Source organism: Erpetoichthys calabaricus, chromosome 14 (assembly GCF_900747795.2).
Source record: "Erpetoichthys calabaricus chromosome 14, fErpCal1.3, whole genome shotgun sequence".
In the NCBI taxonomy this organism is placed as follows: Eukaryota; Metazoa; Chordata; class Cladistia; order Polypteriformes; family Polypteridae; genus Erpetoichthys; species Erpetoichthys calabaricus.
The window spans coordinates 12,711,907-12,738,624 of record NC_041407.2 but is presented as its reverse complement, the minus strand read 5'-3'; the positions used below and the strand labels follow the sequence as shown (position 1 = coordinate 12,738,624).

The 26,718-nt window shown below is 38.8% G+C and overlaps 1 protein-coding gene across 1 annotated transcript in view; it reads right to left on the bottom strand.

Annotated features, from left to right (window-relative positions):
• Window positions 1-6,812: 6,812 nt before the first annotated feature.
• bahcc1b (BAH domain and coiled-coil containing 1b) overlaps window positions 6,813-26,718 on the bottom strand; it is a 227,074-nt gene continuing 207,168 nt past the window's right edge. Inside the window, 11 exon segments of the mRNA XM_051918733.1 lie at window positions 6,813-12,524; window positions 12,633-12,869; window positions 14,501-15,741; window positions 16,201-16,374; window positions 16,537-16,653; window positions 18,999-19,107; window positions 21,662-21,737; window positions 24,486-24,603; window positions 24,840-24,978; window positions 25,266-25,364; window positions 26,408-26,655. Of these exon segments, the coding sequence (XP_051774693.1) occupies window positions 12,321-12,524; window positions 12,633-12,869; window positions 14,501-15,741; window positions 16,201-16,374; window positions 16,537-16,653; window positions 18,999-19,107; window positions 21,662-21,737; window positions 24,486-24,603; window positions 24,840-24,978; window positions 25,266-25,364; window positions 26,408-26,655 (2,762 nt within the window). The 3' untranslated portion in view covers window positions 6,813-12,320.

Genomic DNA, 26,718 nt, shown 5'->3' with positions numbered 1-26,718 from the left:
AAACGTGGAGGCAGTTTTATGACATGAACAGGCTTGGCTGGAAGTCCATCACTGGTGTTTATGGAAGATGTGATTGCTAGCAGAAGTAGCAGGATGAATTCGTAAGTGTATAGGGCTATACTATCTGCTCAGATTCCGCAAATGCTGCATATGGATAGGAGAATGCTTCACAGTACAGATGGACAGTGGGCCAAAACATACTGCAAAAGCAAATCAAGTGCTTTTCAATGCAAAGAAGTGGAATATTCTTCAATTGCCAAGCCAATCAACTGACCACAACCCTATTGGATATCCATTTCACTTACTGAAGTCAAAACTGATGGCAGAAAGTCCAACAAACAAGCAGCATCTGAAGACAGCTGAAGTAAAGGCCTGGCAAAACCCAACAGCTGGAGACGGCCATGGGTTCCAGATTTCAGGCAGTCATTGACTGTATAGGATTTTCAACCAAATATTGAAAATCATCATTATATTTATAATTGTTAGTTTGTCCAAATACTTTTGAGCTGTCCTGAAAGTAGTGGGACAGTGTATAAAAATGTCTGTCTTTTCTAAACAGCTCATACAATACATTAGTTAAACCCCTTGAATTTAAGCTGAAAGTCCATACTTCAGTCACATCGATTTGCTTTATTTTAAATCCATTGTTGTGGCACACAGAATCAAAATTATGAAAATTGTGTCACCTGTTAATTTATAAAAGAAAGTACAAAAAAATCATTTAAGTAGGTTTTTATGTAGAAGAGTACCAGCTGTAAAAGTAATATTTTTCTAATATTTAAATATAAAGCGGATAAAAAATTTAAATTGTTTTGCATGGATGCAAATGTTTATAAAATTTTAAAGCAACCGTGCAATATAATCCAGTGTGGGGGGTGTTCAGTTGCATTAGACACCAATAGCTTAGTGGCCTGAATGAGCAGTAATTCCTTAAATCTGGTAGCTTGTAATACAACCATCTCCCACCTGCTATGGTGGTTTTATTCATCTTCAGATAATCATATATGTGGAGTCTTATAAAGTTGGTATAATTTGCAGCCATAACTTTGCTGTTTTATTTTGGTCTGACTGCCTTCTAGACATGTACCTGAATCCATCAGATGAACATCTTGGGAGAATCTGCCCTTTGTGTGTGTGTGTTTTAAACACTTTGCTGAGAACTTTCATGCAAATATTGTATCTTCCGTGCTTGCTTGATTCTATCTTTGCTTTTTGTCCTTCATACAGACCCTGGATGGCTAGCTGTTATTCTGTCAACTACTGATTTATGTTAATGTCAACCATCAGCAGTTGTTACTATACATCTGAAAGGTGGGAATGAAGTATCTATTTGTGTAATTTTTGGAATATGGTGAGCAAAGGCTGAATGATATGTCATGGCTCTATGAAAGAAAACACTAGGATCAGTATGAAGCTGCGGCTAGGGTTCCTGATGGATATCTTGCAGGTGTTAGGACAGCCAGCCTAAATACAGAAAGATAAGTGATAGCAAGAGATATTTATACAAGACTGCAGTATAACCGTGAAAGGAAAGAGTCTTAAGCACTGTAAATGGTTGCCCTTTGGCAAATTATTTGTCAGCCAGAGGCTCAAAGAGGAACCTCATGTCCGGTCTTGTACAAAAGAGTGGGGCATGAGCAAAGCTTCATAAGGGGTTGTGCAAACTAGAGCACCCATGGCTGGAGGTTGTCTTTAATATAATAATCAAGCTATGAAATGGTTAAGGCACCCTAAGAGTTGGAGAAAGTTTAGGATCTTGTAGGAGAATGCAGAACTGGGAAATGGTCTAAGATGGCCATTGTGAGAAAGCATTCTAGAGTGTGGATAAGATTAAAAAAAAAATGAGTGAAAAGCTGTGTCAGTAAAAGCCCAACAATATATTATTGTCTTTTTAAGGACAGCACAGACAACCACTTAAATTTATTTAAATAATGGTTTCCCGAAGCAAATTAAAAATCACAAATTTGAACATTTCTCGAACTAGTACACTGGGACGCTGAATAGCCTTTCATGTTCACAGTGAGAGTCTAGTCGTGATTAACCTTGTGGGATTGTGCCCCACACTCAGATGCCTTATGTACAAGAGCCTGTGGAACTTTCTCCTGAATTGGTGTGGCCTTTGGGATGAACAAACTTTGAGAGTTTTCTTGTCTTTTGAATTCGGGCTTGTAGGTTCTAGGTCCACTTTTTCTTTTTTTTTCACCCTCCTGCAATAGAAAAGTTCTCTAAATATTTTCTTTGTCAAAGAATGGAGTTTCTGTATTATGATGACTGAGAGCATTCGTTTTATTTTTTTTCAAATCTTTATTGCTTGAAAGTTATTCACTAATGAGGTAAAAATGAACTGAACTTTCTAAAGATTACTGCTGATTAATGGTCTCATTTTATAGAACAATATATATCTAAAAAGAAACTAAGTAATCATTTGGGAAATGAAGCCTAAGAAATTTATTAGAAGTTGGGCTTCACCCCGTGGGAGTATTATTACAGGCTGCTTACTTACCTTCTCTGGCATTTGGGCAAATTTCATTGGTCAGGCTGCATGTTCTGCTTGTGTCTACATGGGTTTCCTCTAGGTGCTCCACTTTTCTCCAAGAGTCCAAAGACTTGAGTTAAGTAGATTGGCATGGCTAAATTGGCCCCAGGTGTGTGTTGGGGTATGACTGTATTCACCCTGTGCTGGGTGGGTGCCCAGTGATGGCTAGGATAGGCTCCAGTTGCCCCATGACCCTGTTTAGGATAAGCAGTTTAAGGAAATGGATAGATGGACAGTCTGATTTAGGAAAGAAGCCCTCGTGGGTTTTTTTTTAAATTTTTTGGTCAGAAATGAGTCCTTGGAAAATAAAAATAAAGCTTCTAAAATGTTTTAAATACCAGCTCTCTTGGTAGCTATACTGAAGTGCTCTTCCAAATTATTTTAAAGTAATGCATTTTGTGTGATTTAAGACAATGATATATTCACGAGGATCTGCCCCATAAAACTTAAACTGTTGTAATTCTTTCCAGCTTTAAGACTTTTTCTGCTTAAGTGGCAACATTCTTCAAAAAAAAAAGTAAAGTGGATTAGGGTGCAGTAATTGGATTTGAAGCGTAGCAGGAACAAACCAAGCAAAAGGGTGGAGAAAGTGGCCAGATAAAACCGAAAGAAGTGTGTTGGGAGGCAAAGTGCAGGAGGCACCATTCAGTCATATGTGATCATCACTGAGGCTTAAAGCATGAGCACAATGAGCTCAAGAGTTTGTGCTTCGGCTTGGGGTAGTGAATCTGCAGCAGTACTAGTTTGATTGTGATGGAACGGGCTAGTTTTACTGTGATTGAAGTAATGGCATTGTGTTACTTTACAATTGTTAGTACAGTAGACTTAAATATAGTCATCAATACTAAATATGAGGGATTTCCTAATGATTTAGTTGAGGCTCAAGAAGCCATCTTCTATCTGCATGTGCCGCCACTGACTTGAGAACTGACGGAGCAATATTTTAATATCGGACCATTGACTTTAGCGGTATTATTGCTTGTTTTCCCTGAGCCTCTTCTCCCTGTGGTGTCACTTCCAAGTTTTACAAAGAGACTTCTAGTTTCAGGACATGGTCTTGCAGCAAACGAAAGAGCAGACATCATGACAGATGTATTAGATTCCAGTTTGTCACTTGACACCTGTACAGTTTTGTGTCCATTTCCTGGAAAGTTTTGTTAGCAAGGTTAAGAAAGGAACTTGGCACTTTTTATGTATAATATTTGACCCCACTTTTTTTTTTTTCTTTAGAATTTTAATCACTTCATGGTTTTGTATCCTTTTTCTCATAAGACATCATGTCTTTGTAATGTTATTTTTTTGTGTATTTGACACACTGTTCATATTGATGATGACTTGCATTTTATGGTATCTTTTGGTGCTGTTAACTATATAAACAGTATATTAACTATATACTGTATGATGAGTGCTTTTATACAAATAAACTATGGTGGTACTACTGGAACTCGTAGAGGTGTAGTGGCTTTGTGTTACTGTGATTGGTAGTGTTCAGATTTCTACAGTCCAGATGTCTGTATAAGCAACTAAGAACTCTCACAGCTCTGCAATTTCCTGTGAATTAGGAAAGTTCCCTTTAAATTGATAGCAAACCTGTGCACTTAATGAAAATAATGTTATATAGTGCATTGGGAAAGTATTCACAGCACATCACTTTTTCCACATTTTGTTATGTTACAGCCTTATTCCAAAATTGATTAATTTTTTTTCCTCAGAATTCTACACACAACACCCCATAATGACAACGTGAAAAAAGTTTACTTGAGGTCTTTGCAAATTTATTAAAAATAAAAAAACTGAGAAATCACATGTACATAAGTATTCACAGCCTTTGCTCAACACTTTGTCGATGCACCTTTGGCAGCTATTACAGCCTCAAGTCTTTTTGAATATGATGCCACAAGCTTGGCACACCTATCCTTGACCAGTTTTGCCCATTCCTCTTTGCAGCACCTCTCAAGCTCCATCAGGTTGGATGGGAAGTGTCGGTGCACAGCCATTTTAAGATCTCTCCAGAGATGTTCAATTGGATTCAAGTCTGGGCTCTGGCTGGGCCACTCAAGGACATTCACAGAGTTGTCCTGAAGTCACTCCTTTGATATCTTGGCTGTGTGCTTAGGGTCGTTGTTCTGCTGAAAGATAAACCGTTGCCCCGGACTGAGGTCAAGAGCGCTCTGGAGCAGGTTTTCATCCAGGATGTCTCTGTACATTGCTGCAGTCATCTTTCCCTTTATCCTGACTAGTCTCCCAGTCCCTGCCGCTGAAAAACATCCCCACAGCATGATGCTGACACCACCATGCTTCACTGTAGGGATGGTATTGGCCTGGTGATGAGCGGTGCCTGGTTTCCTCCAAACGTGACGCCTGGCATTCACACCAAAGAGTTCAATCTTTGTCTCATCAGACCAGAGAATTTTCTTTCTCATGGTCTGAGAGTCCTTCAGGTGCCTTTTGGCAAACTCCAGGTGGGCTGCCATGTGCCTTTTACTAAGGAGTGGCTTCCGTCTGGCCACTCTACCATACAGGCCTGATTGGTGGATTGCCGCAGAGATGGTTTTCCTTCTGTAAGGTTCTCCTCTTTCCACAGAGGACCTCTGGAGCTCTGACAGAGTGACCATCGGGTTTTTGGTCACCTCCCTGACTAAGGCCCTTCTCCCCCGATCGCTCAGTTTAGATGGCCGGCCAGCTCTAGGAAGAGTCCTGGTGGTTTCGAACTTGTTCCACTTACGGATGATGGAGGCTACTGTGCTCATTGGGACCTTCAAAGCAGCAGAAATTTCTCTGTAACCTTCTCCAGATTTGTGCCTCGAGACAATCCTGTCTCAGACGTCTACAGACAATTCCTTTGACTTCATGCTTGGTTTGTGCTCTGACATGAACTGTCAACTGTGGGACCTTATATAGACAGGTGTGTGCCTTTCCAAATCATGTCCAGTCAACTGAATTTACCACAGGTGGACTCCAATGAAGCTGCAGAAACATCTCAAGGATGATCAGGGGAAACAGGATGCACCTGAGCTCAATTTTGAGCTTCATGGCAAAGGCTGTGAATACTTATGTACATGTGCTTTCTTATTTTTTTTTATTTTTAATACATTTGCAAAAATCTCAAGTAAACTTTTTTTACATTGTCATTATGGGGTGTTGTGTGTGGAATTCTGAGGAAAAAAATGAATTTAATCCATTTTGGAATAAGGCTATAACATAACAAAATGTGGAAAAAGTGATGCGCTGTGAATACTTTCCGGATGCACTATAGATGGAAAAAATGGCATTAAAATTGACAAACAGTACTTGAACACTATTTATTAGGTCAAGAAATGCTGGTCTGTAAGACTGATTTCGTTTGCCTTATTTTCTGGCTGATGCTGTGTTTGTGCTTTGTCTGAACTGAGTGAACTGGCACTCTTATCTGGTTTTCAGTGCAAGGGAATGTAGGAAAAACTTGCATTTGGCATCTTTCACCACCAGGCAAGGCTCATCTGAAAAGAAATGTACAAGTGGACGATAATTTATACAGAAACATTGGAAAAAAAACTGCTGTCTCACTGAGCTGACTGCTATTATGAAGGGGTGAAGAGAATGGACACGTATGCATACTTAGACAGCTAAAGGCTAGTTCTGCTAATTCCCATTTCCCCTTTTATGTGTCTCAGGGCAGGAATCTGTGTATCCAAGGACATCTAGTTCTTCATTGACAGGATTGTGTCTGTTTCATCTCTTGTACTCTATATCTTTAGCTGTTGTGGATCATTGCATTTTTTTAACATATATATATAATTTTTCCCTAGTAAAAATTAATTTCTTTTCATTATAAAAACATTAACTGATCAAGGCACCAATTTTAAATATATGAGGAATCTTCTTGCTTGTCAGATTTGAAATCACCACTCAGACTAAAGTTTTTTTTTTTTTTTGAATATTTATTCATAAGCCATCTATAAAAATCTTAATACTAAAATGCTTTTACATAGTTGCTGTTCATAAACCCCCATTGGTTGTGTGTATTTTTAGTGTTTACACCAAAATGAAAAATGAAAACAGTCATACTTTACACATTTACAAGTCTATACAACATTGAAACACAATTAGAAAAAGACTTCCATTTAGCACCCCCCCCCCCAACAAATGCAAAAAAAAAAAAAAAAAAATCCCCAAACAACTAAAAAAAAAAATTCTTAATTAAAAATCTCTTTTCAGTGTTAAAATATCTTATTTACTTAGTAACTCAGAAATAGCTATTTAGGTACATGTTTCAAACCTTACCCATCTTTCTCTGTTTTTAATTATTTAAAACAACTGTGGATTTAAATAATTTGAGCTAAAGGATGGATGGTCCTGCATCCTCCTTGCCCATTCCCATGTTGCATCAGTCATTTCCTCAAAAAAGAAAAAAAAGAAAAAGCAGTTTTTCTGCCCTTATGGACCCATAATGCAATAGAACCTTTAGTAGTATTGCACCTATGCCTTGGTCAGAGATGCCCATTTCACAACTATGCCGTCACTGGGCCTAGAAGACTTTCTCTGACTTCCCAAGCTCTAAGGCATTTTCTTTCTTTCTTCCTAAAAGAAGAAAGTAAAGAACCAGCCATGAATAAGTGTTTTGTGCATGGGGAAGCAAAGGCAATGGAATTTCAACTGACATGTAGTTTTTTTTTTTTTTAGTTTTTTTGTCTCACAATTAAAGCACCATGTTATACAGTATGTAGTGATTTCTAAACGGTGTATCTTGGTTTCATTAGCCATATTCGTGTGAGTTTGCCAGTAGGCACATGCATAAAAGTTAGATATGGTCATGAATATTTAGGCAAAAACCTTATTTTCATATTTTTATCTATGTATCTGTATACTTGTACACTGTTTTATAGTAGGTGATTCACTTGTGTTCTTTGTATTTGCATGTGTTGTTTATTCTTTGATCAAGAGTCTAGTAAGTCACATCTGGGTCTGCAAATATCAGTACCCACTGTGGCCAAGTGAACACAAAACCAGCTAATGTAAGTGGTGGAGCTGTGGCACAACCTAGAACATTTCCCTTTGTGCATTTTTTTTAATTTTATTTATTTAGGCTCAAGCACCATCCATCTAGCATTCACTTAACTTCAAGACTCGATGACACACATGTAAACCTTTAAATGGTACACTATTATACTGTAAGTACTATGTATTAGCATATTTTTCACCAATAAATATAGATGCTTACAAACCTAACATTTCTTAAATATGGACATTTTAGAAAATGGTTTCCCACTAATTAAAACAAAATCTACCACATTTTGAACAATTTTCTTGGCAACCTATTGCTACATACTATGGTACAATAAAGCTAATTTGTTGTACTTCATCATAGGGAAGTTTCAATTAAATGTGAAGATAATGTTAAACCTTTCTGTTATTTACATATATATTAGAATAAGATTTTTTTTTCTCTGACACTATGCAACTACACATACACTCTCTTATGCTATATTATCCAAAAGTACACCAAATGGCCAAAAGTATGTCGACACCCCTCAAATTTATTAAGTTAATGTATTTCTGCCGTCTCCACTGTCAAAAGGTGCATTAAATCGAGCACATTGCCAGTCAGTCTCCACTGACAGACACTGGCAGTAGAACTGACCATATTGGAGAGATCAGTGACCTTAAAATTGGTACTGTTCTAGGATGCCATCTTTCCCACAAGTTGGTATGTTTTTGTTTTCTGCTCTGCTAGACCTGCCCCAGTCAACTTTAAGTGCTATTATTGTGAAGTGGAAGCGTCAAGGAGCAACAACAGCTCAGCCACAAAGTGGTAGAACTCACAAACTCGCAGAGCGTGGCTACCAAGTGCTAAAGTGCAGAGTGGAAAAAAGAAAAACGCTGTTCTGTTGTATTACTCAGTTACAAACTGTCTCTAGAAGCAACATCTGCACAAGAACTGTGCATTGGGAGCTTCATAAAATGACCAAGCAAGTGCTCCAAAGCTCAAGATCACTATGTGCAATGCCAGGCATTGGATGGAGTGGTGTAAAGCACACCAACATTGGACACTGGAGCAGTGGAATAGTAATACCCATGGCTTTGTAATGGAATGTCCAACAAGCTCATATAGGTGTGATCGCAGGTGTCCACAGACTTTTAGCCACACAGTATACATGTCAGTAGCCAAGTATGATGACTAAGTAGGTAAGTAAAGTATGCTGACATTTTATTGGTACACCCTTGTACTGTATAAAGTATAATATTACACTTACTCTCATACTGTTGGACAATTTAAAACCCAACAGTTTAGGCTGAGTAATAGTGACATACTGAGCACTTACTGTAATTTTTGGCTAATATAAAATTGGTTAAAGGGGACTAATGTTTGATGCTAAAGCAGAATGAAATCTGTTAATCATCAATAGTTATGACAGTTCTTTAGTGAACACACGAGAAGCACTGGACATGATAACTAGACTAAGACCCATGTAAGCATCTGCATTTATCTGTATACAAAGGAGTTTAGTTAAATAAATACTATCTTTAAGCAAACTGGACAAGACTTGTCTAAAATACAATCTCAGAGCACATATGACTAGTTAGAAGGGGACTACTTTCCAAATCACCTTTCTGAGTGACTGATCAAAAACTCACAATAGCAAAATATTCCACATTCTCCAAGAATCTCTGTTTGTATATACTGTTTTCAAAGCAGAGGTGCTCAATTTCTTTGGTTTATCAGGTTACTTGTTCCAGGACATGATAGGCAAGAGAAGCCTGTGCCTTTGTAAAGCTGATCTGTGTGACCAAGAGAAGAGCCAACACCCTAACCAGCTTCAGATCAGAGCTGGTCAAATGGCACAGTACGTCGGATCCAGTTGGCTACACAGAAACAGCTGTTGCTGTCCAACTGCATTTTTTTAAGGAATTAATGCTAGATGTGTGATTGAGGTCAAACAGATCAGCTATCCACCACTCACCTTAACTCTAACACTGGCCGCACTAGGCACCTAACTCTCATGTTTGCTATATGCCCATTCTTGAGTACAGCCAATTAAAATAATTTGGGAATATTTAAGCACATGAGTGAAAAAGTGCTGATGAAGTTAATACACAGTGCAGATAATCCCAGATATATTACCTTTAACATAAACAACAACAAATGGCAAAAAATTGCTTTTGGCAAACCAAGCGACAGAAAAACCTTTGAATTAAAACAGAAGATAATCTGATTGTCCATCACAAGAAACATTTATAATAAAGGTGCCTTAAGTGTGAAGAGTGCATGTGCACAGCATGTTCACACTCCATTAATGAGTCAAAAAAGTTCTAGTCAGATAATTGCATTGCAGGGTCCCGGTACAAGAATTGTGATTGGATTCCTTATTATTTTTTTATTTTTTCTAATACATTTTCTAGAAAAACAAAAAGAAAAATCACCTTTTCAAGGTACTTTGGTTTGCGATGCGGCACGTTTTCCTGTATTTACAGCAAAGAACAAGCAACCTTTCTATAGTCCACCCCCATTTATATATTAAAAAAATAAATAAATAAAACAATTTGACCCATTTGTTAATTTTCTTTTTTTTTTTTTTTTTATAGTAGAAACACACTTACTGTGAGATACGCCTCAACTGAACACACCCTGCTTTCAGCAAAATCCCACTATACCCATTCACCAAATACATACACAATTTTAATTCCCTGCACTTATTCCATAGCAGAAGGCTGGATGTGTCCCCAGAAAATACATCTGATTCATTAAAATTAGAAGAAAATAAATAAATGTAGCCCAACTTTTCAACGTGAGAGGCTTTCTAACTCGCCCAAAACCACAAGGTATTGGTATGAGTTAGTCACCTCTGAGCAAAGTCGTCTGTAGCCATCATTTAAAATTTCTTATTTACATCATTTCACAACTTGGGAGATACAGTGCTTGCTTGTTTTTCTCCCCAGTGTGTGTGTTTGTGTGTGTGTGTGTATCTGTGTGTCTGCTCTTTTCTAAACACACACAGCAGCAAAAAAAAACAAAAAAAAAAAAAACACTGACCATTCAGCCCAAGTAGGCTCACCAACATACAAATTATGCCTGCTTCAGAAAGCAAGCAGAGGTACTGAAACATATGGCTTTGCTGGAGAATTGTTCCTTTTAAGTTAAAAAGGAAAAGAAATGTATAAATAAATCCCTGGAAAGAATAAAGTGAGGTCAATAAATATTTCTGAATTTATATTTGTGTGGTGAATTTCTGCTTTGTTCACAGGAAAGCAAAAAAGAAAGCATCAAAAGTAAACACAGCACTACCTGAAACTCCCATTTTTTTTTTTTTTTTTGCCTTATGAACATGCATCCTACTACTCATTTAAGTTCCAAAATTTACTGACATGGATTGTTGGTTATGAACTTAAAACTGTGAGTTCAGATAATGTGCTGTTAGTGATGCGGCTGTTGAGCATGTCTGTAACTGAAATAAAAATACCATACACCTTTTGCCAACTGTGTTTCCCACGTTTTGTTTGATAAAAATGATCCCTGCATTTTTTTTTACTTCCTTTCATCCCCCCACTATTTTTTTTTTTTTTAAATCAACCGATCATTATGCTGCTGAGTTCCTATAAAGGCTGCTGAGCTTTGTCTCAGAATTAGCCAGCTGTACATGTCATGTTTATAACCCTACCTGTTGCTTGTAAAACACTTTTTTTTAACAGTACATTTTGAAAGAAAATGACTCTCCTCTTATTATTTTGGCTGCCATTTTTTTAAATTATATTTCATCTTCCAGTTTTCCTGGCGAGTTAGTTGAATTTTCAGCTTGGGGACTTGTGTTCTCTGGCCACTTGCTAACTTGCAACTTGACTTCACAAAGATATTTTTGACACTATAAAAAAAAACAAAATTATGGAGGCGATGTCTTGCTTTACTAAACCATGAAAATGTTGTAGTGTCTGTATACTTTTTTTTTTAACCTGTTCAAGGAGCACATCAAGTGCAGAGTTCAAGTGCTGCATGTCTGATTCTAAAAAGAATAAAAAAGAGAAATTGCATGGAATGAAGCATTGTAAATCCCAACTGGTATGAAGAAGGGGGAGATGATGAACTGGAAACTCAATGCCTGAGTTTTGGTTGCTCATTGTTCCCTGCTTGGGGAAAAAGTCTTTTTATGATTCATTTTTAAGAAAGTGAATTGATTCATATAAAAGATGTCTTGTACGCATAGGTTTTTGTTGATCCACAAAAGCTTTTTGTTTTTCTCCGAGAACACTTCTTTTCACCTGACCACTTGTATGGTGCATTTATAAGTAAGAGCTGTCTACTGTGGCCACAGTGCTTCAGCCCAGGTACCCAGGTCTACCCATGGGGTATGGATTAGTGTACTAGTTAATTCTAGAAATCCAGTCTTGAGTAGCCACTATTAAAGTGCAGATTGGTTGCCTCGGCTAGAAAGCAAAATAGTAGAAATAGAGCATGGCTAATTGCCATCAGTCTAGTCACTGAATCGCCTATGGCCTGGTTGTTTTGCAACAGGACAATGTGGATTGCAGATACTAGTAGCCTTGAAAGTTGTCCCTGAAAGACAAAAAAGTGCAGAAAAGCAGCAGGATGGCAGGAGGTGAAATACAGGTATACATCATATCCCATAATGTGTTTCCTCCTCAGAACATTTTGCTCTTTCCTTGACAGAATGGTTTGGTTGGCTTGAAATGAGGAATCATCTGCTTCTTTGCAGCTAATTGGCTTCCTTGTAACACATACTGGATATCCTCTTTAAATCCCAGAAACAACCTGTAGCAACCACTTTGTAAATTTGGAAGAACCTCTGCTGGCTCATAGAATAGACACTCCTTCAGCTGTAACTAGCTGCCCGGTTGTGGGATCATATGTACCAGCAAGATAATATGTGTCCTGGCTGTTCTGATGCCTTCTATTTCTGCTCAGGCATTCATACTCGTCTCTACTTAACACCTGGCACTTGTGAGATATGGTCTGCACATCATTCTCATCTTCATGGCATGACTGGTATAAAGCATGCTAGGTAGAAAGAATAAAGAAAAATTTAGTCAGTTGCCCTAATTTAGCAACCCACAAGCTCCAAGAGTCAAAAAATCATGTTACATTCTGATAATGAGGATTTCTCACCTTGCCATCTCTATGTCTTTTACCCAGTTTTGTCTCCTCAGGATGATAGAACCACTTGACCTTGACCACCATGTTGCTTGCCCATGTTTCCCAGAAGCTTTCAATGCGACCAATATAGGGGAGATGTGGCCGGCCAGCAGACAGGAAGACGGCACAATCACCAACGCACACAGTCTCTTTACCCCGTACAATGGCTTTGTAGAAAAGCTTGCGGGCCTTCCCTTTCATGCCTCTCCTCTGCAGTGGAGAGAAGAAAAACATGTTGTTAGTTATTGGAAGTCAGAGTGGAACATCGTTTCTGTATTGTACTTTTTAAGATGTTCTTTTTTCTAGTTTTGAAAACAAATTCACAGAAAGAGAAAAATGTCTGGCTAGAATAATATTGGCATGACTACTTAAAAGCCTCAAATATTTCCAGTTTTTGGCATTTTTAAAGATTTGAAATGTTTACAAAAAAATGCACCACAGCAGATTTTTTTTAGCTCTCTACAGATTTTTTGTATGACTTTGTAAAGAAAAGTCATAAACCTGAATATGTCATGCTTAAGTAAACATGTTCAGCAGCCTCTATTTTAAATATATTTTACCAGTCTTTCCTAGAGAGCTAATGGAAATATTTTTCATTTCAAGCAATCTCTCAGTTAACTTAAGTTTGTTGAGCAGCATTGTAGGACAGTGGTTTGTACTACAGCTTCTCATATGAGTATCTTGGTTTTAATGCTGTGCCCGGCCATTTTCTCCCACATCACCTAAGACACGTTAGTTAGGTTAATGTGAGGGGGGGCTCTGTGATGAACTGGCAGCATGTCTGGTTCTGTTTCATCTCCTTGCCTTTGATTTAGTTTTGGATTCATTTTAATTTGCTTGTGTGTTAATGCCAAGAATAAGAACTTAAGCAGGAATTAATATATTGTCTCATGTACTTGAGTTTACATACTATATGTGATACCTTTCGTAACAAAATAGTTTGTTTTTTCTGAAGCCGCAGAAGGAGAGGAGAGGAGAGGAGAGACAGGTTTCAAATTCAAGTGCCGTCAGTATGCAGCAGGAGAGACCGGTTTCAAATTCAAAAAGATCAAATAAAGCCAGAAGACGCCATTCTTTGGAAGCTATGTTTGAACAAAACAAGCAACAGCTGTAGAAGTATTTCGATACTAAATTTTAGAATAATTATAATAAAGATTAAAGTTATGGTAGGTGTCAAACTCCAGCTGTCATATGAAACTGATTTTATTTATATCTGCTATAGTGTTTTATATATTGTATATAGTGCCTTTTATATCTATCAATCAGTTGATCTTTTAAATGTAAAACTGAGCTATGATAAGAAAAAGCCACATAGAAAGCAATCTTTCACTGTGTAAAATTCTACATCATTGGGAGAAGATAAGGTGTTGTATAGTGTTGTGTTGATTCTGCATTTTTCATTTGACAAGAAAAGCATTGCTCATGTCTGGTGGTACTTGGTATCAACCTCTTTGGTTTGTAAGCAGATGAAGCATGCTTGATCCAAAGGGTACAATTAATTTAATTCAAGCTTGATCCCTGCAGCTCATGTAATTTTAAATAAGAAACAGACATGACTGGTAAGGATCAGACTTGAAAAATTATTAATTTCAATTTTACAATTTACAACTTTTTTTTCTATTTTTTCTGAACACTGATTTCAGTTAAGAGTGACTGAAAGATCTGTTATACCATACTAATTCCTTCTCATTTATCTTTAATCCATCCATACCTGGTTTCTTCCAAATTGTGGGGAAACATAATTAACCCAGTGTGTCTTTTGAGGTGCAATTTGTAGTCTGAAAAGTCAAACATTTAACAACTGCAGAACTACTATTTTGCTCATATTTGAAATTGTTTACCTGGGTAGGGTTTCCAGACCACCTCCAGAGCTGACGTGCTGGTAAGAAGGCAGAGATTTTGGGCCTGTTGTCTACAGAGGGCAGCCTTTGTCTTTTTGTTACCTCCTTTACTGTCTTTGGGGCAGTACCAAGGGTGTCTTTCTTTCTGAGTTGCTTGGACGTGTTTTTGGTGCCAGTAACTGCCATGGCCTTTGCTACAAATGACCTTTGTGTGGCTGTATTTGCTCCAGAGGAAGGCTCTGGATGTGACAGAAGAGCAGCTGGAACAGTAGGGTGAGATGAGAGGCAAGACTGAAGGAGAAGAGTTGATTCTTCTTCATCCTCTGAACTGTATGAAGAATCATTTTCTGATGAGCAGAGACTAGAACTTGAGAGTGAACCAGAACTAGAGGAACTGGATGAAACAGAAGAAGTGGATGATACAGACAGTCGTGATAGGAAGCGGCCAGCATTCCTCAGGTCCCCTGCTCTCACATCATTATTGTCTTCATCTTCTTCATACATATCTGAGTAGGAGCTCTGACAATCGCTATCACAGTTCATTCCAAACTCGCTGTATTCACTAAGCCCAAGTGTAGGAGTAGGCGGGGGAGGTTTACGCAATGTACCTGCTCCTTTTAAAAAGAGGTCCGCCCTTCCATCGCCACTCTTTTTATTGTCCTTCACTAGAAGTATGGGATGAGTATATGCTACAGGTGAAGCATCCATATCTGCTTTGGCTGTAAAACCCTTCTGTACTCTACCACTTGTGCCTGCAGACTCCAAAAGGAGAAGTGCTTTGCCATTCTTGGTCTTTGGTGAGGTCACACCTTCATGGTCCAGCTTGACAAGAAACTCTGCTCCTCCACCAGATTTTTTAGTTTTCTGTCCACTCTTAGCCCGGGATTGTGTGTTGTTACGGGAACTTAAAGGTGTCCCAGCCTGACTGCCAAAACTAGAGTAGCCATTAGCAATGCTGCTGAAGCTGTCAACTTCGAATGAATTGCTAAACATTGTCTTAGCTGGAGCCGAGGAAGGCTGAGTAAGCGTATGCAAAGGGAATGAGCCAATCTCTTTACCCTTGGACAGTTTCCGTGGATTTCCATTAAGTTGGAATAAATTTGGAAGTCCTAAGCCCACCTTGTGTGGTGTTTTCTTTTTAGAAAGAAGAACATCTGGCCAGCTAAGCAAAACACTGCTACTTCTAGAGATGCTTCCTGCTACTGTTGTCTTAGATCCCAAACCTGTGTTTTTCACTTTGCCTGGAAATTCACAGTTAAGAAAAAAGACATTGTTAGCACTTTATTTTTCATCATGCATAAATGGACTTGCTTCACATTATAAATAACATTGCTTTCTCACATATTTCAGTGTTTCAGATCCATTCTTTCTGGGTTAAAACCATTGAGCTTTACAAAAGGATTTGCTTAGATGGCTTGTCACCTTTTATTCTACATTAAGTATGTGGTTAGTTTCTTGAAATGTGACAAATTAGCTTCCTTCAGTTTTAGAAAACTTTTCAATGACTCTGAATTAAAATCCTGAGATGGGCCAATAGTTTTGTTAATTTATATCTGATCAACTATGTTTGATTTGTTTTGTTATTCATTATATTAAGATTTACTACCTAATATTGTAGTGCTGATAGCTGTAATTGTCATTAATTTGCATGTATAGTCTTATTCAAAACAACACGTGATAAGTTTACCATGATAATATACCTGTCTTGGCTTTGTTGACACATTTTAGCTCTTGGGTCTTTTGCGTGTCTGTGCTTTCCTGACTCTCTGAGACCATTGCCTGGCGAGCATCATTATGCATAGGTTTTTCTGTAGCGGGCTTTCGGCATCGCCGTGTTCCATTTGCAATAAGCAGGGCAGGAGATGGCTCTGTGCCTGTGGAGACAGTCAGTATGTTTTTAGTAACTATAAGAAAAATCACCCACTTGCACCAAAACCTCAAGGAGTCACCTAAATTTATTAGAAGGTCGTTTAAATTTCACCTCCTTCCTTACAGTGGAAAATCAATCACTTAAACTGACAAAGATAAAGACTCACATTGAATCTGGTAGTCTGGAGGAAGCAAACGAATGTTGGATAAAGATATGCGCCCACTATCTCCATCATCAAATTCTACCATGACACCAACCCCCTTCTCCTCATCTCCAGGACCTCCTGTAGGACACGGGAAAAAGTTTTTTTTTTTATTAAAAAAAAAATAATAATTTACAAGCAAAACATTATTATTCTTTTCCCCTTACATACAGTGCATCCGGAAAGTATTCACAGCGCATCACTTTTTCCACATTTTGTTATGTTACAGCCTTATTCCAAAATGGATTAAATTCATTTTTTTCCTCAGAATTCTACACACAACACCCCATAATGACAACGTGAAAAAAGTTTACTTGAGATTTTTGCAAATGTATTAAAAATAAAAAAATTGAGAAAGCACATGTACATAAGTATTCACAGCCTTTGCCATGAAGCTTGAAATTGAGCTCAGGTGCATCCTGTTTCCCCTGATCATCCTTGAGATGTTTCTGCAGCTTCATTGGAGTCCACCTGTGGTAAATTCAGTTGACTGGACATGATTTGGAAAGGCACACCTGTCTATATAAGGTCCCAGAGTTGATAGTTCATGTCAGAGCACAAACCAAGCATGAAGTCAAAGGAATTGTCTGTAGACCTCTGAGACAGGATTGTCTCGAGGCACAAATCTGGGGAAGGTTACAGAGAAATTTCTGCTGCTTTGAAGGTCCCAATGAGCACAGTAGCCTCCATCATCCGTAAGTGGAACAAGTTCGAAACCACCAGGACTCTTCCTAGAGCTGGCCGGCCATCTAAACTGAGCGATCGGGGAAGAAGGGCCTTAGTCAGGGAGGTGACCAAGAACCCGATGGTCACTCTGTCAGAGCTCCAGAGGTCCTCTGTGGAGAGAGGAGAACCTTCCAGAAGGACAACCATCTCTGCAGCAATCCACCAATCAGGACTGTATGGTACAGTGGCCAGACGGAAGCCACTCCTTAGTAAAAGGCACATGGCAGCCCGCCTGGAGTTTGCCAAAAGGCACCTGAAGGACTCTCAGACCATGAGAAAGAAAATTCTCTGGTCTGATGAGGCAAAGATTGAACTCTTTGGTGTGAATGCCAGGCGTCACGTTTGGAGGAAACCTGGCACCATCCCTACAGTGAAGCATGGTGGTAGCAGCATGATGCTGTGGGGATGTTTTTCAGCGGCAGGAACTGGGAGACTACTCAGGATAAAGGGAAAGATGACTACAGCAATATACAGAGACATCCTGGATGAAAACCTTCTCCAGAGCACTCTTGACCTCAGACTGGGGCGATGGTTCATCTTTCAGCAGGACAACGACCCTAAGCACACAGCCAAGATATCAAAGAAGTGGCTTCAGGACAGCTCTGTGAATGTCCTTGAGTGGCCCAGCCAGAGCCCAGACTTGAATCCGATTGAACATCTCTGGAGAGATCTTAAAATGGCTGTGCACTAACGCTTCCCATCCAACCTGATGGAGCTTGAGAGGTGCTGCAAAGAGGAATGGGTGAAACTGGCCAAGGATAGATGTGCCAAGCTTGTGGCATCATATTCAAAAAGACTTGAGGCTGTAATTGCTGCCAAAGGTGCATCGACAAAGTATTGACCAAAGGCTGTGAATACTTATGTACATGTGATTTCTAATAAATTTGCAAAAACCTCAAGTAAACTTTTTTCACGTTGTCATTATGGGGTGCTGTGTGCAGAATTCTGAGGAAAAAAATGAATTTAATCCATTTTGGAATAAGGCTGTAACATAACAAAATGTGGAAAAAGTGATGCGCTGTGAATACTTTCCGGATACACTGTACCCATACACACAGATACTATACAACTCAGCTCCCAGCCCAATTCCAGCTATTTGCAAACAATATCTTTTAAAGATAAAACCACTGAAGACGATCCATGTAGTTTATCAGAAAGATCTTAAAAGTTATAGGAGTTATCAACTATAATACTACCACAATAGGGAAAGAACTGTTGACAAAGGCAGGAGCATGTATAGTAACAAGTCACTCTTAATACTTAGGAGGAAATTTTCAGAACTAGTGTTTAGTGTCTCTCTCCAAGAGAATAACATTCCATAGCAGGGTATTTAGATAGACGGTGTAGAGCCAACAGCTAAGCGTAGTATCTAAGGGTGATCACAAACTGACATCTTAAGGATAAAAAAAAAAAAAGAGAGACATTTTGCTAAAATCACAGCCTCAAAAGGCACATCACCAAAAACTGGATAGTGGTGGGAGATACATAAACAGAAGGTGGACTAGGATGTGAATATATCACTTGTAATTTTATCTTGCATTCACCCAACAAGGAGCCGGAGGCTGGCTGCATCCCAGTTTATACAGTATGTGCTTTGACACATTGCTAAGGCTTAGCTCCCATTACTCTACTTGTTACTCCATTTGTTTTGGCTAAGAATGTTGCAGTAATTTTCCTTTTATTGCATTATGGTGTCTCACCTTTACGAACATAGCCAGGGTACAAGCAGCGTGACCTTTCACTCCAGTAAGCACATACCCTTGTCCCCGCTGTCAGCATCTGTTCAGACTCTGGACGAATGTCAAGTACCTGTGAATCAAAAAAAAGGAAATAAAATCACATTTGGGCAAAAGACTGAGGCATGGAATAAAAATGTAAAATATTCCTGTAAAAATGTATAAACATAATGAAATTAAACATTTGCTTTGAAGTCTTGCAATACAGGAAAATAGATGGATGGAATATCGGGGGGAAAAAAGATTTCTACAGTAGTTTTCAGTTTTCATAGACCCATCAAAATAATTGTATGTTGTCAAAGAACTGATAATGGAATTGCAGGTATTCTGTAATTATCCTGAATAAAAGCAAGAGAACAAATACACACTGTCTGTCGGCCACCACATTTGTACTATAACATAGAAGGGTTCACTTATTGGATGCCAGTATTAACATGACCAGATAATGTGTACAGTAAGCTACAACATGGGTTTGGTACAGAAACACAAGTTCTGTGTGCAGCTTATAAAACAGAATAAGAAGAAAAAGAATCGGAAACATGAGTTAATAGTATAAACAAGACTTGATACATTAGATGTGCTTTTCAGGTTTTCTCTGCCTAGTCATAATTGTTTTGAGTATGTTTGTTTTCATTTTGAATGCTTCCACGTGTGGGGGAGAGTCACTTAATTTGGATCAGTTTGTAGATGGTGTCCACAACAAACCTGCCAGGTGAGCAGTTGCCTCAAAATTGTGCTGATAAATCAAACGAACACCTGATATTATATATACATATATATATATATATATAATATACATACACACCTTTCCATTAAGGTATCTATTATTATGCTTCTAATGTATTTAGGCATGTAGCAGTGTTGTGTTTGGTAACCCCTTTCTTTATTTGGTTCTTTATTCATTGACAATTTGCATTTCATTCTCTGCACCATCCCATGGCAGTTGCTTTCCTACTAGGAAATGCTGGTCTTCAAATACTCCAGTATTAACAAAAAAGAAGGCTGCAATTTAAGATGATGCTGTGTAACTAATGCCAGCACCAATGTAATAGGGTTTTGGCAGTGCCCAGACTGCGTACTCGGCTTTAGTTATCTCTGCAACTTCCAGTATTTAAACTATGGCAAAATGGAATTGCAGAAATATCAGAAGCCACTGTTCAGATACCACTACACCTATGACATAAAATACTCTGGCAGTAGCTGGTACATTTATAAATTTTCTTTTTCTGGTTTAACAGCAAGGGTCTTTAATGTTGCTATGTTGTTAACCTTCACTGCAACAAAAAGGGAGGTCTTTGTAAACCTTGAGTCTAAATAATAAAAACCCTCATTGCATTGCTCTCGTATTAAAACAGGTGTAAAATAACTTGAAACCATGTAAAAAATGTGTCAGCATAGCCGCCATAAGTCATTAACCGCATAGACGAAAAACTTTAAAACCATAATAAAGAAAAAAGCGTTATTACCAAACAAGTGAAAAGTCATACTCTTTTTGATAAAATCATCCTTTCTAGATATTACAGCACATTAATTTAACTGTTCTTCTATAGTTCACATATATAATAATGCATATCAGAATAATGTGCCTCTCACTATTAGTTTATTTATGCCAATTTCTTATAAAATATGCCTAACAAAAAGAAATGTACAATGTGTTTTATACTTGTACTTGCAGAGGGTGCAGACCTATAAATACCTGGGAGTGCAGCTGGATGATAAATTAGACTGGACTGCCAATACTAATGCTCTGTGTAAGAAAGGACAGAGCCGGTTATACTTCCTTAGAAGGCTGGCGTCGTTCAACATCTGCAATAAGATGCTGCAGATGTTCTATCAGACGGTTGTGGCGAGCGCCCTCTTCTACGCGGTGGTGTGCTGGGGAGGCAGCATTAAGAAGAAGGACGCCTCACGCCTGGACAAACTGGTGAGGAAGGCAGGCTCTATTGCTGGCATGGAGCTGGACAGTTTGACATCTGTGGAAGAGCGACGGGCACTCAGCAGGCTCCTATTAATTATGGAAAATCCACTGCATCCACTAAACAGTGTCATCTCCAGACAGAAAAGCAGCTTCAGCGACAGACTGCTGTCACTGTCCTGCTCCACTGACGGACTGAGAAGATCGTTCCTCCCCCAAACTATGTGACTCTTCAATTCCACTCAGGGGGGTAAATGTTAACATTATTCAAAGTTATTGTCTGTTTTTACCTGCATTTTTATTACTCTTTAATTTAATATTTGTTTTTGTATCAGTATGCTGCTGCTGGAGTATGTGAATTTCCCCTTGGGATTAATAAAGTATCTATCTATCTATTTATCTACTAGCCCACTGTTTGACCTTGTATGTAGAAATAATGGTTGCACTAGACCAACTGCTTACCCTCTTACATTTCCACTGAAACAAGTACTAGTCCAGATTACCTTTATATCCAGCTGTTCACTCCTGCTTAACTAGCCAAAGTAAGGTGGAAAAATTACACACAGATGTTTAATCATAATAGCTTCTACAGATGTTCCCAAGGGTAGCACATCTTCACTATCAGCCCGCCACCCAGCTAGCTAGGGGTTGGGGAAGACCTGCTTATTTGAAGCCTGAGTGTAGACATTTTACAATGCACATTGCAACTCACCGCCTCCTGTAGTAGTTGTTCCAATGAGTAGATTCTGGGACGATTACCTCTTTCCCCTTCAATAACAATGTTGTAGCTATTGAGAAAAAAATAACAAATAGCATATATTATATTTATCCCCATGCTGTATAACAGCTTCCATTTCTTACTGGTGTCAAAAGATTTTTGAGAAAGTACAGTGATCCCTCGCTATATCGCGGTTCAGCTATTGCGCCCCCGCTACATCGCGGATTTATTAATACTATTATTATTACTAGGGGGCTCCGCCCCCGCTCGCTTTTCTCGCCCACCCCCGGGTTTGGTTTACCGGATAAACAATTTTAAAGAGATTGTTATTTTCATGAGAATTGTTACATATGCATTATTTTCATTTTTACTTTAAAACTTTTGTAAAAACAATATTTGTCCTTTATTTCCTGCCCCGAGCATGGTTAAATCTCATTGTCGACACTTAGAATTCTGCTCGCGTTGTGAAAGGGAGGGTCTGAACGCTCGCTAAAGAGATGCGATCGGTTCAGCTGGTGTCTTACTGCTGCTGCTGGCCAGCTGTGTGTTGTGCTTGGCACGCTTTGCGTCAATCACTTAAAAGCCTGTACAGCAGCTGTCCTTTTGCCACTTCCTGTCTCCTCCGCTCGCTTTATGAAGGGGGGGGGGGGGGGGAGCTGAACGTATGCTAAGCAGAAGTGGACAGATCAGCTACTGGCTTTGTGCTGCTTCTACCAAGAAGTCTGTTCTGCTTGTCGCTCTGTGCGTTCTGAAGGAGGAAGAGGAGGAGGGGGGGTGAGGGCTGAACGCACGCTAAGGAGAGGTGCTTGGATCATCTGCTGGGTTTCTGCAGCCGCTGCTGGCAAGCTGCATGTTCTGCTTGTCGTTGTTTTAAGAGCTGGGAGCACCTGAAGTTTGTCTGCCAAAAGCATTCCAACAACTGCTAGGTTAGATGTCGGTGAACTTGTTTTAAATTGTTTGTAAGCAGGGTGTGTCGTCAAAATGTCTGTCCGAGATGATCTGGTCTCGATCTCTTCGCTCAAACCCCAATGGAGGGCGCTATGCTCCTGCCACTTCACGTTGTGAAGGGTGGGAGCTGAATGCACGCTAAGGAGAAGTGGACTTTGTGCTGCTTCTGCCAAGATGCTTGTTCTGCTTGTCGCTCTGCCCGTCAATCATTTAAAAGCCTGTACAGCAGTTGTTCTCACTGTTCTGTCTCACTGCCTTGTCTTGCGTGACATTAAAATGTTTTATAATAGAGAGATGTTACTCATATCCTTAGCCCGACATCTACATATCATATGTGTTTACAAAGTGTGTTTTAATAAGTTTTCATGTGTTTAAAGCGTGTGGGAGGGGTATTTTAAGGCTTAAACTATAAAAAAAAAAAAAAGTTTATTTATATGGTCTTTATATCGTAGATTTTCACCTATTGCTGATGGGTCTGGAACGTAACTTCCGCAATAGGCGGGGGATCACTGTACTGTAGTACAATAAAGTATAAAGCACTTTATTACAGTAAATGTTTATCAGTTGTACTGTTCTAGGTATCTGAGAAGGAAGATGTTAAAGTACCATTTGAAAAATAGCATTAATAGTAGTATTAAGGTGGTAATTTACGTCATCGGGAATGGACAGTCTTTTCTCTCCTAAGGGCCGGTTTATACTTCATGCTCAGCATTCATTTGACGCATCCTCTGAGCATGTCCTCAAAAATTAACGTGAGAAGTGTGTGAGCTGCAGTACCAGCAAAAAATCAGGGGGCGCAGTGTGTTAGAGTTGGAACGAGAAGTCAGAGTCTCTGTTTGTTATCAATGTGTGACAGCAAGCTGCTCTGCAGTTCCTACAGGATCAATGTGCATGCTCTAATGAATGGTTTGATGCAGTGAAGTAAATCATCAAACTTAAATGCTGACATACAAATGTATTGTGGTGCTTTTCTTCATCTATTCGTTGCATATTTCCCATCTTAATGATGCGTTACATTTTAAAGGTCCAACATACTGTCTTCTGTGCCTTCTTTTTTTGCATGTATTTGAGCCACAGAGAAAAAAAAATTAGGTACACAATGGGGAAAAAGGTCTATTTAATAATTAAAGTGTAAAATTCAACTTTAATCTTGTAGTTTATTTTGTCATTAAAGTAGAACGTCCTAAGCGTCATCTTAAAACCAACCCAGTTCTTATTCGCTATGTGCTTCTTGGGCTTCCTCCTGCACTGACAGCAGCAGGAGGCAGTGATTGACCAAGGTATGCTGTTGAGTGTTTTAAATGTACCTTATAAGATGTTTGTATAATAGGTTCAAATGAGCCAAGATCTGTGCAGACATCTGTGACAACAGAAGACTTCCTATGTAGAAAGAAACTTTATTCCTTCTTACTTTGAGGCCCTCAAAACTGCCTTATGATACAGTTAAATATGGACAACAATGATACATGCCATAACCTGTGACCAAAATGAACAACTAAAATTATAATAAGAACTTGCACAGAGCTGTTCTTGGGAATCTAATCTATAAACTTGTGGTTACAACCACAATGTAAATGAATGATTTATTCTTCCCAGGTACAATATAAAGGAGAAGTTGACCCATTAGCAAATCTGAAGATTTTCTCCTAAACCATAAAGACAGTAGCTTATGTTAGGTATTGCATGAAAGTGGGATTACATTGGAAGATGTGGTCGGCCAGAAAGGAAAATGTGGCCTTTATATCTAAGTGATTCTTTAAGCTTATTCCTAAAACACATTTGGTAAAAGACCAGATGTAAAATAAATCCATCAAAAAATGTGACCTGTGTACCAGATATTTAGAGAGTGTGCTGTGGAGCAAGTACTTACATGTCAGGGAGCTGCAGTGTACGCACTACTGCTGTATACAGTAAGTCATCTTCTTTGGGGATGAGAACTTTTAGGCCATCCACCAGGGCTTCCTTTGTGAGTGTACAGCTTGGTATCACTGCAAAAGCCAACAGCAGAGTGGTTGAGCAAGGCCTAAGAAATGATAATCTACAAGTTTTTTCTGAAGGCTGAAATTAAGCTCTAACACAGCCAAATACAAAAGGCCTTTAAACAATCTTAAATTATTAGAATACCATGAAGACTGTCAATTTCCTCACTCTGACAAAATAGAACAGCAACAACTCCTTTACTTGAGATAAGTTATATGACTCGCCTGGACAGCTCCAGTCATACCTGTTGTGTTCTTGGGATGGTGGACTGAGCTCAGAGAAAGATGCTCATCCTCTTCAGAGAAGCTACTATCTTCATTGATCTTAAAATCTTCATCTGCTGCAAAGCTTTCCAACAATCTACTCACTGCTCGGCCCTTTGGCTACAAAATCAAAGATCAGAATTACTAGAACCATATTTGGGAAAAAGGTTGAGTCAGCCCTATCTTAAGTCCAATCAGTTTTTGTTTTATATTGTGCTTTTCATAGTGAATACTATCACAAATATTTACAGGCAGATTAGTGTATAAAGTACCACCACAAAATGACACGCGTGTCCTATGATTCCTCTCTTTTTTGAGTTCCATTGGCCCCTCTCATCTAAGTACCAGTAAATGTAAATTAATTGGTAAAGTTCATGTATTCAATACTCTGAACATTAAATTATTACCTGTTTGTTCCTGACTTTGTTGACCTTCTTGACCTGGTTGCCACTGAAATCCAACAGCTGAGGGGAAATGCATCTTTCAGGTTCATTGCTTTTCTTTAGCTATTAAGAAAAAGCGGTTTATTTCATTAGGAAAGGAAACTGATATTCTGCTCTATTGAAACGATCACTGTCATTATATGAATATAACATGAAAGTGTACATGATTTCCTCAATGTGTTCTAGCACCAGAAACTCTCTCCTAACCAGCTCTGATTTCCACTAAGCACGCATCTGCATTTAAACTGTCACGAGTATCCATTTGTCCAATTCAAAAAAAAAAAAGTGGATGTGTACTAACCCAGTGTTTCTTTGTCTATTAACCAGTGTCTCCTAAAGGTGACCTGTACAAACTTGACATATGCTGTATGGTTATACTAGAATAAACCTCCCTAAACCTTGAACTGCCAGAACACTTCCCAGCGGTCATGCACCTAGACCTAATGTGCTTCAACAGTGGAGAAGCATGTCTAAAGTGCTTACAGGTGAGTGCTATAAATCCATGACTGTCTTCCAAGCTCAGGCGACCGATCTTTTTATGAACGGGTGCTAACCCCAATGAGACTATATGGCATTTCTTTTCTCTAGCTTCTACTTAGTTTCTAAAGGTTTTGTGACATACTGGGCAAATTGTATTTATTACTTTATAAGAAATAGTAAAATAACTACAGTTCTTGTGAAATAATCATTTATGTACAGTATAATAACTTCATGCTCAACATCACACACAATTATCAATGACAAACAACTGTTCTACATAAGGAAGTTGCACTATGACTTCCACAGCACTCTGTCAGTGCATGTGTCACACATTTTATGTGGACTTCATTATAAAGGAGCTTTGTTCTCAGATTTGTTAACTGAGGTATAACTGTACATTGAACAAGTATAACAGATATATACAATGGTAAACAAGCCTGCACTTTTCCTTTCTAATGGGTGCAACATGTGTCTTGGGTACAGGTGGTATGCAGTCTCAAACTAACTTTACCTCCCTTCTATCAGTGCTAAGCTGATGTAAAGAATCATTGCAAAGGGGTGGGAATGTGGACATAACCTCTAAGCACTTCTGTTGTGAATAGTATGGATTCCAAAAGCATGTTAACCTTGCTGGATCCTTTGCACTTCCTTGTTGCCCTCTTCAGCCTCTCACTTGCAGTGCTAGTGCAGTGCAACCTGCTAGTAGCCCGGTGACAGCCTCTGGAGTTTGTTTCTGACCACTTTTGTTGTGTCCTGAATGATTTTGTACGTTTTTCTGTTTCCCGTAATTTATTATCATTCCTCCTCTTTCCCGCCTCCATCCTTGCAGGTGTGCGCTTTCTAACTTTGACTTCACCTTCTCCATCCAATGTTCCTAAAAACAAAACTGAGAAGTTAATGACCCTCTATCTACCCTGGTAGAAGAAATAACAAAATA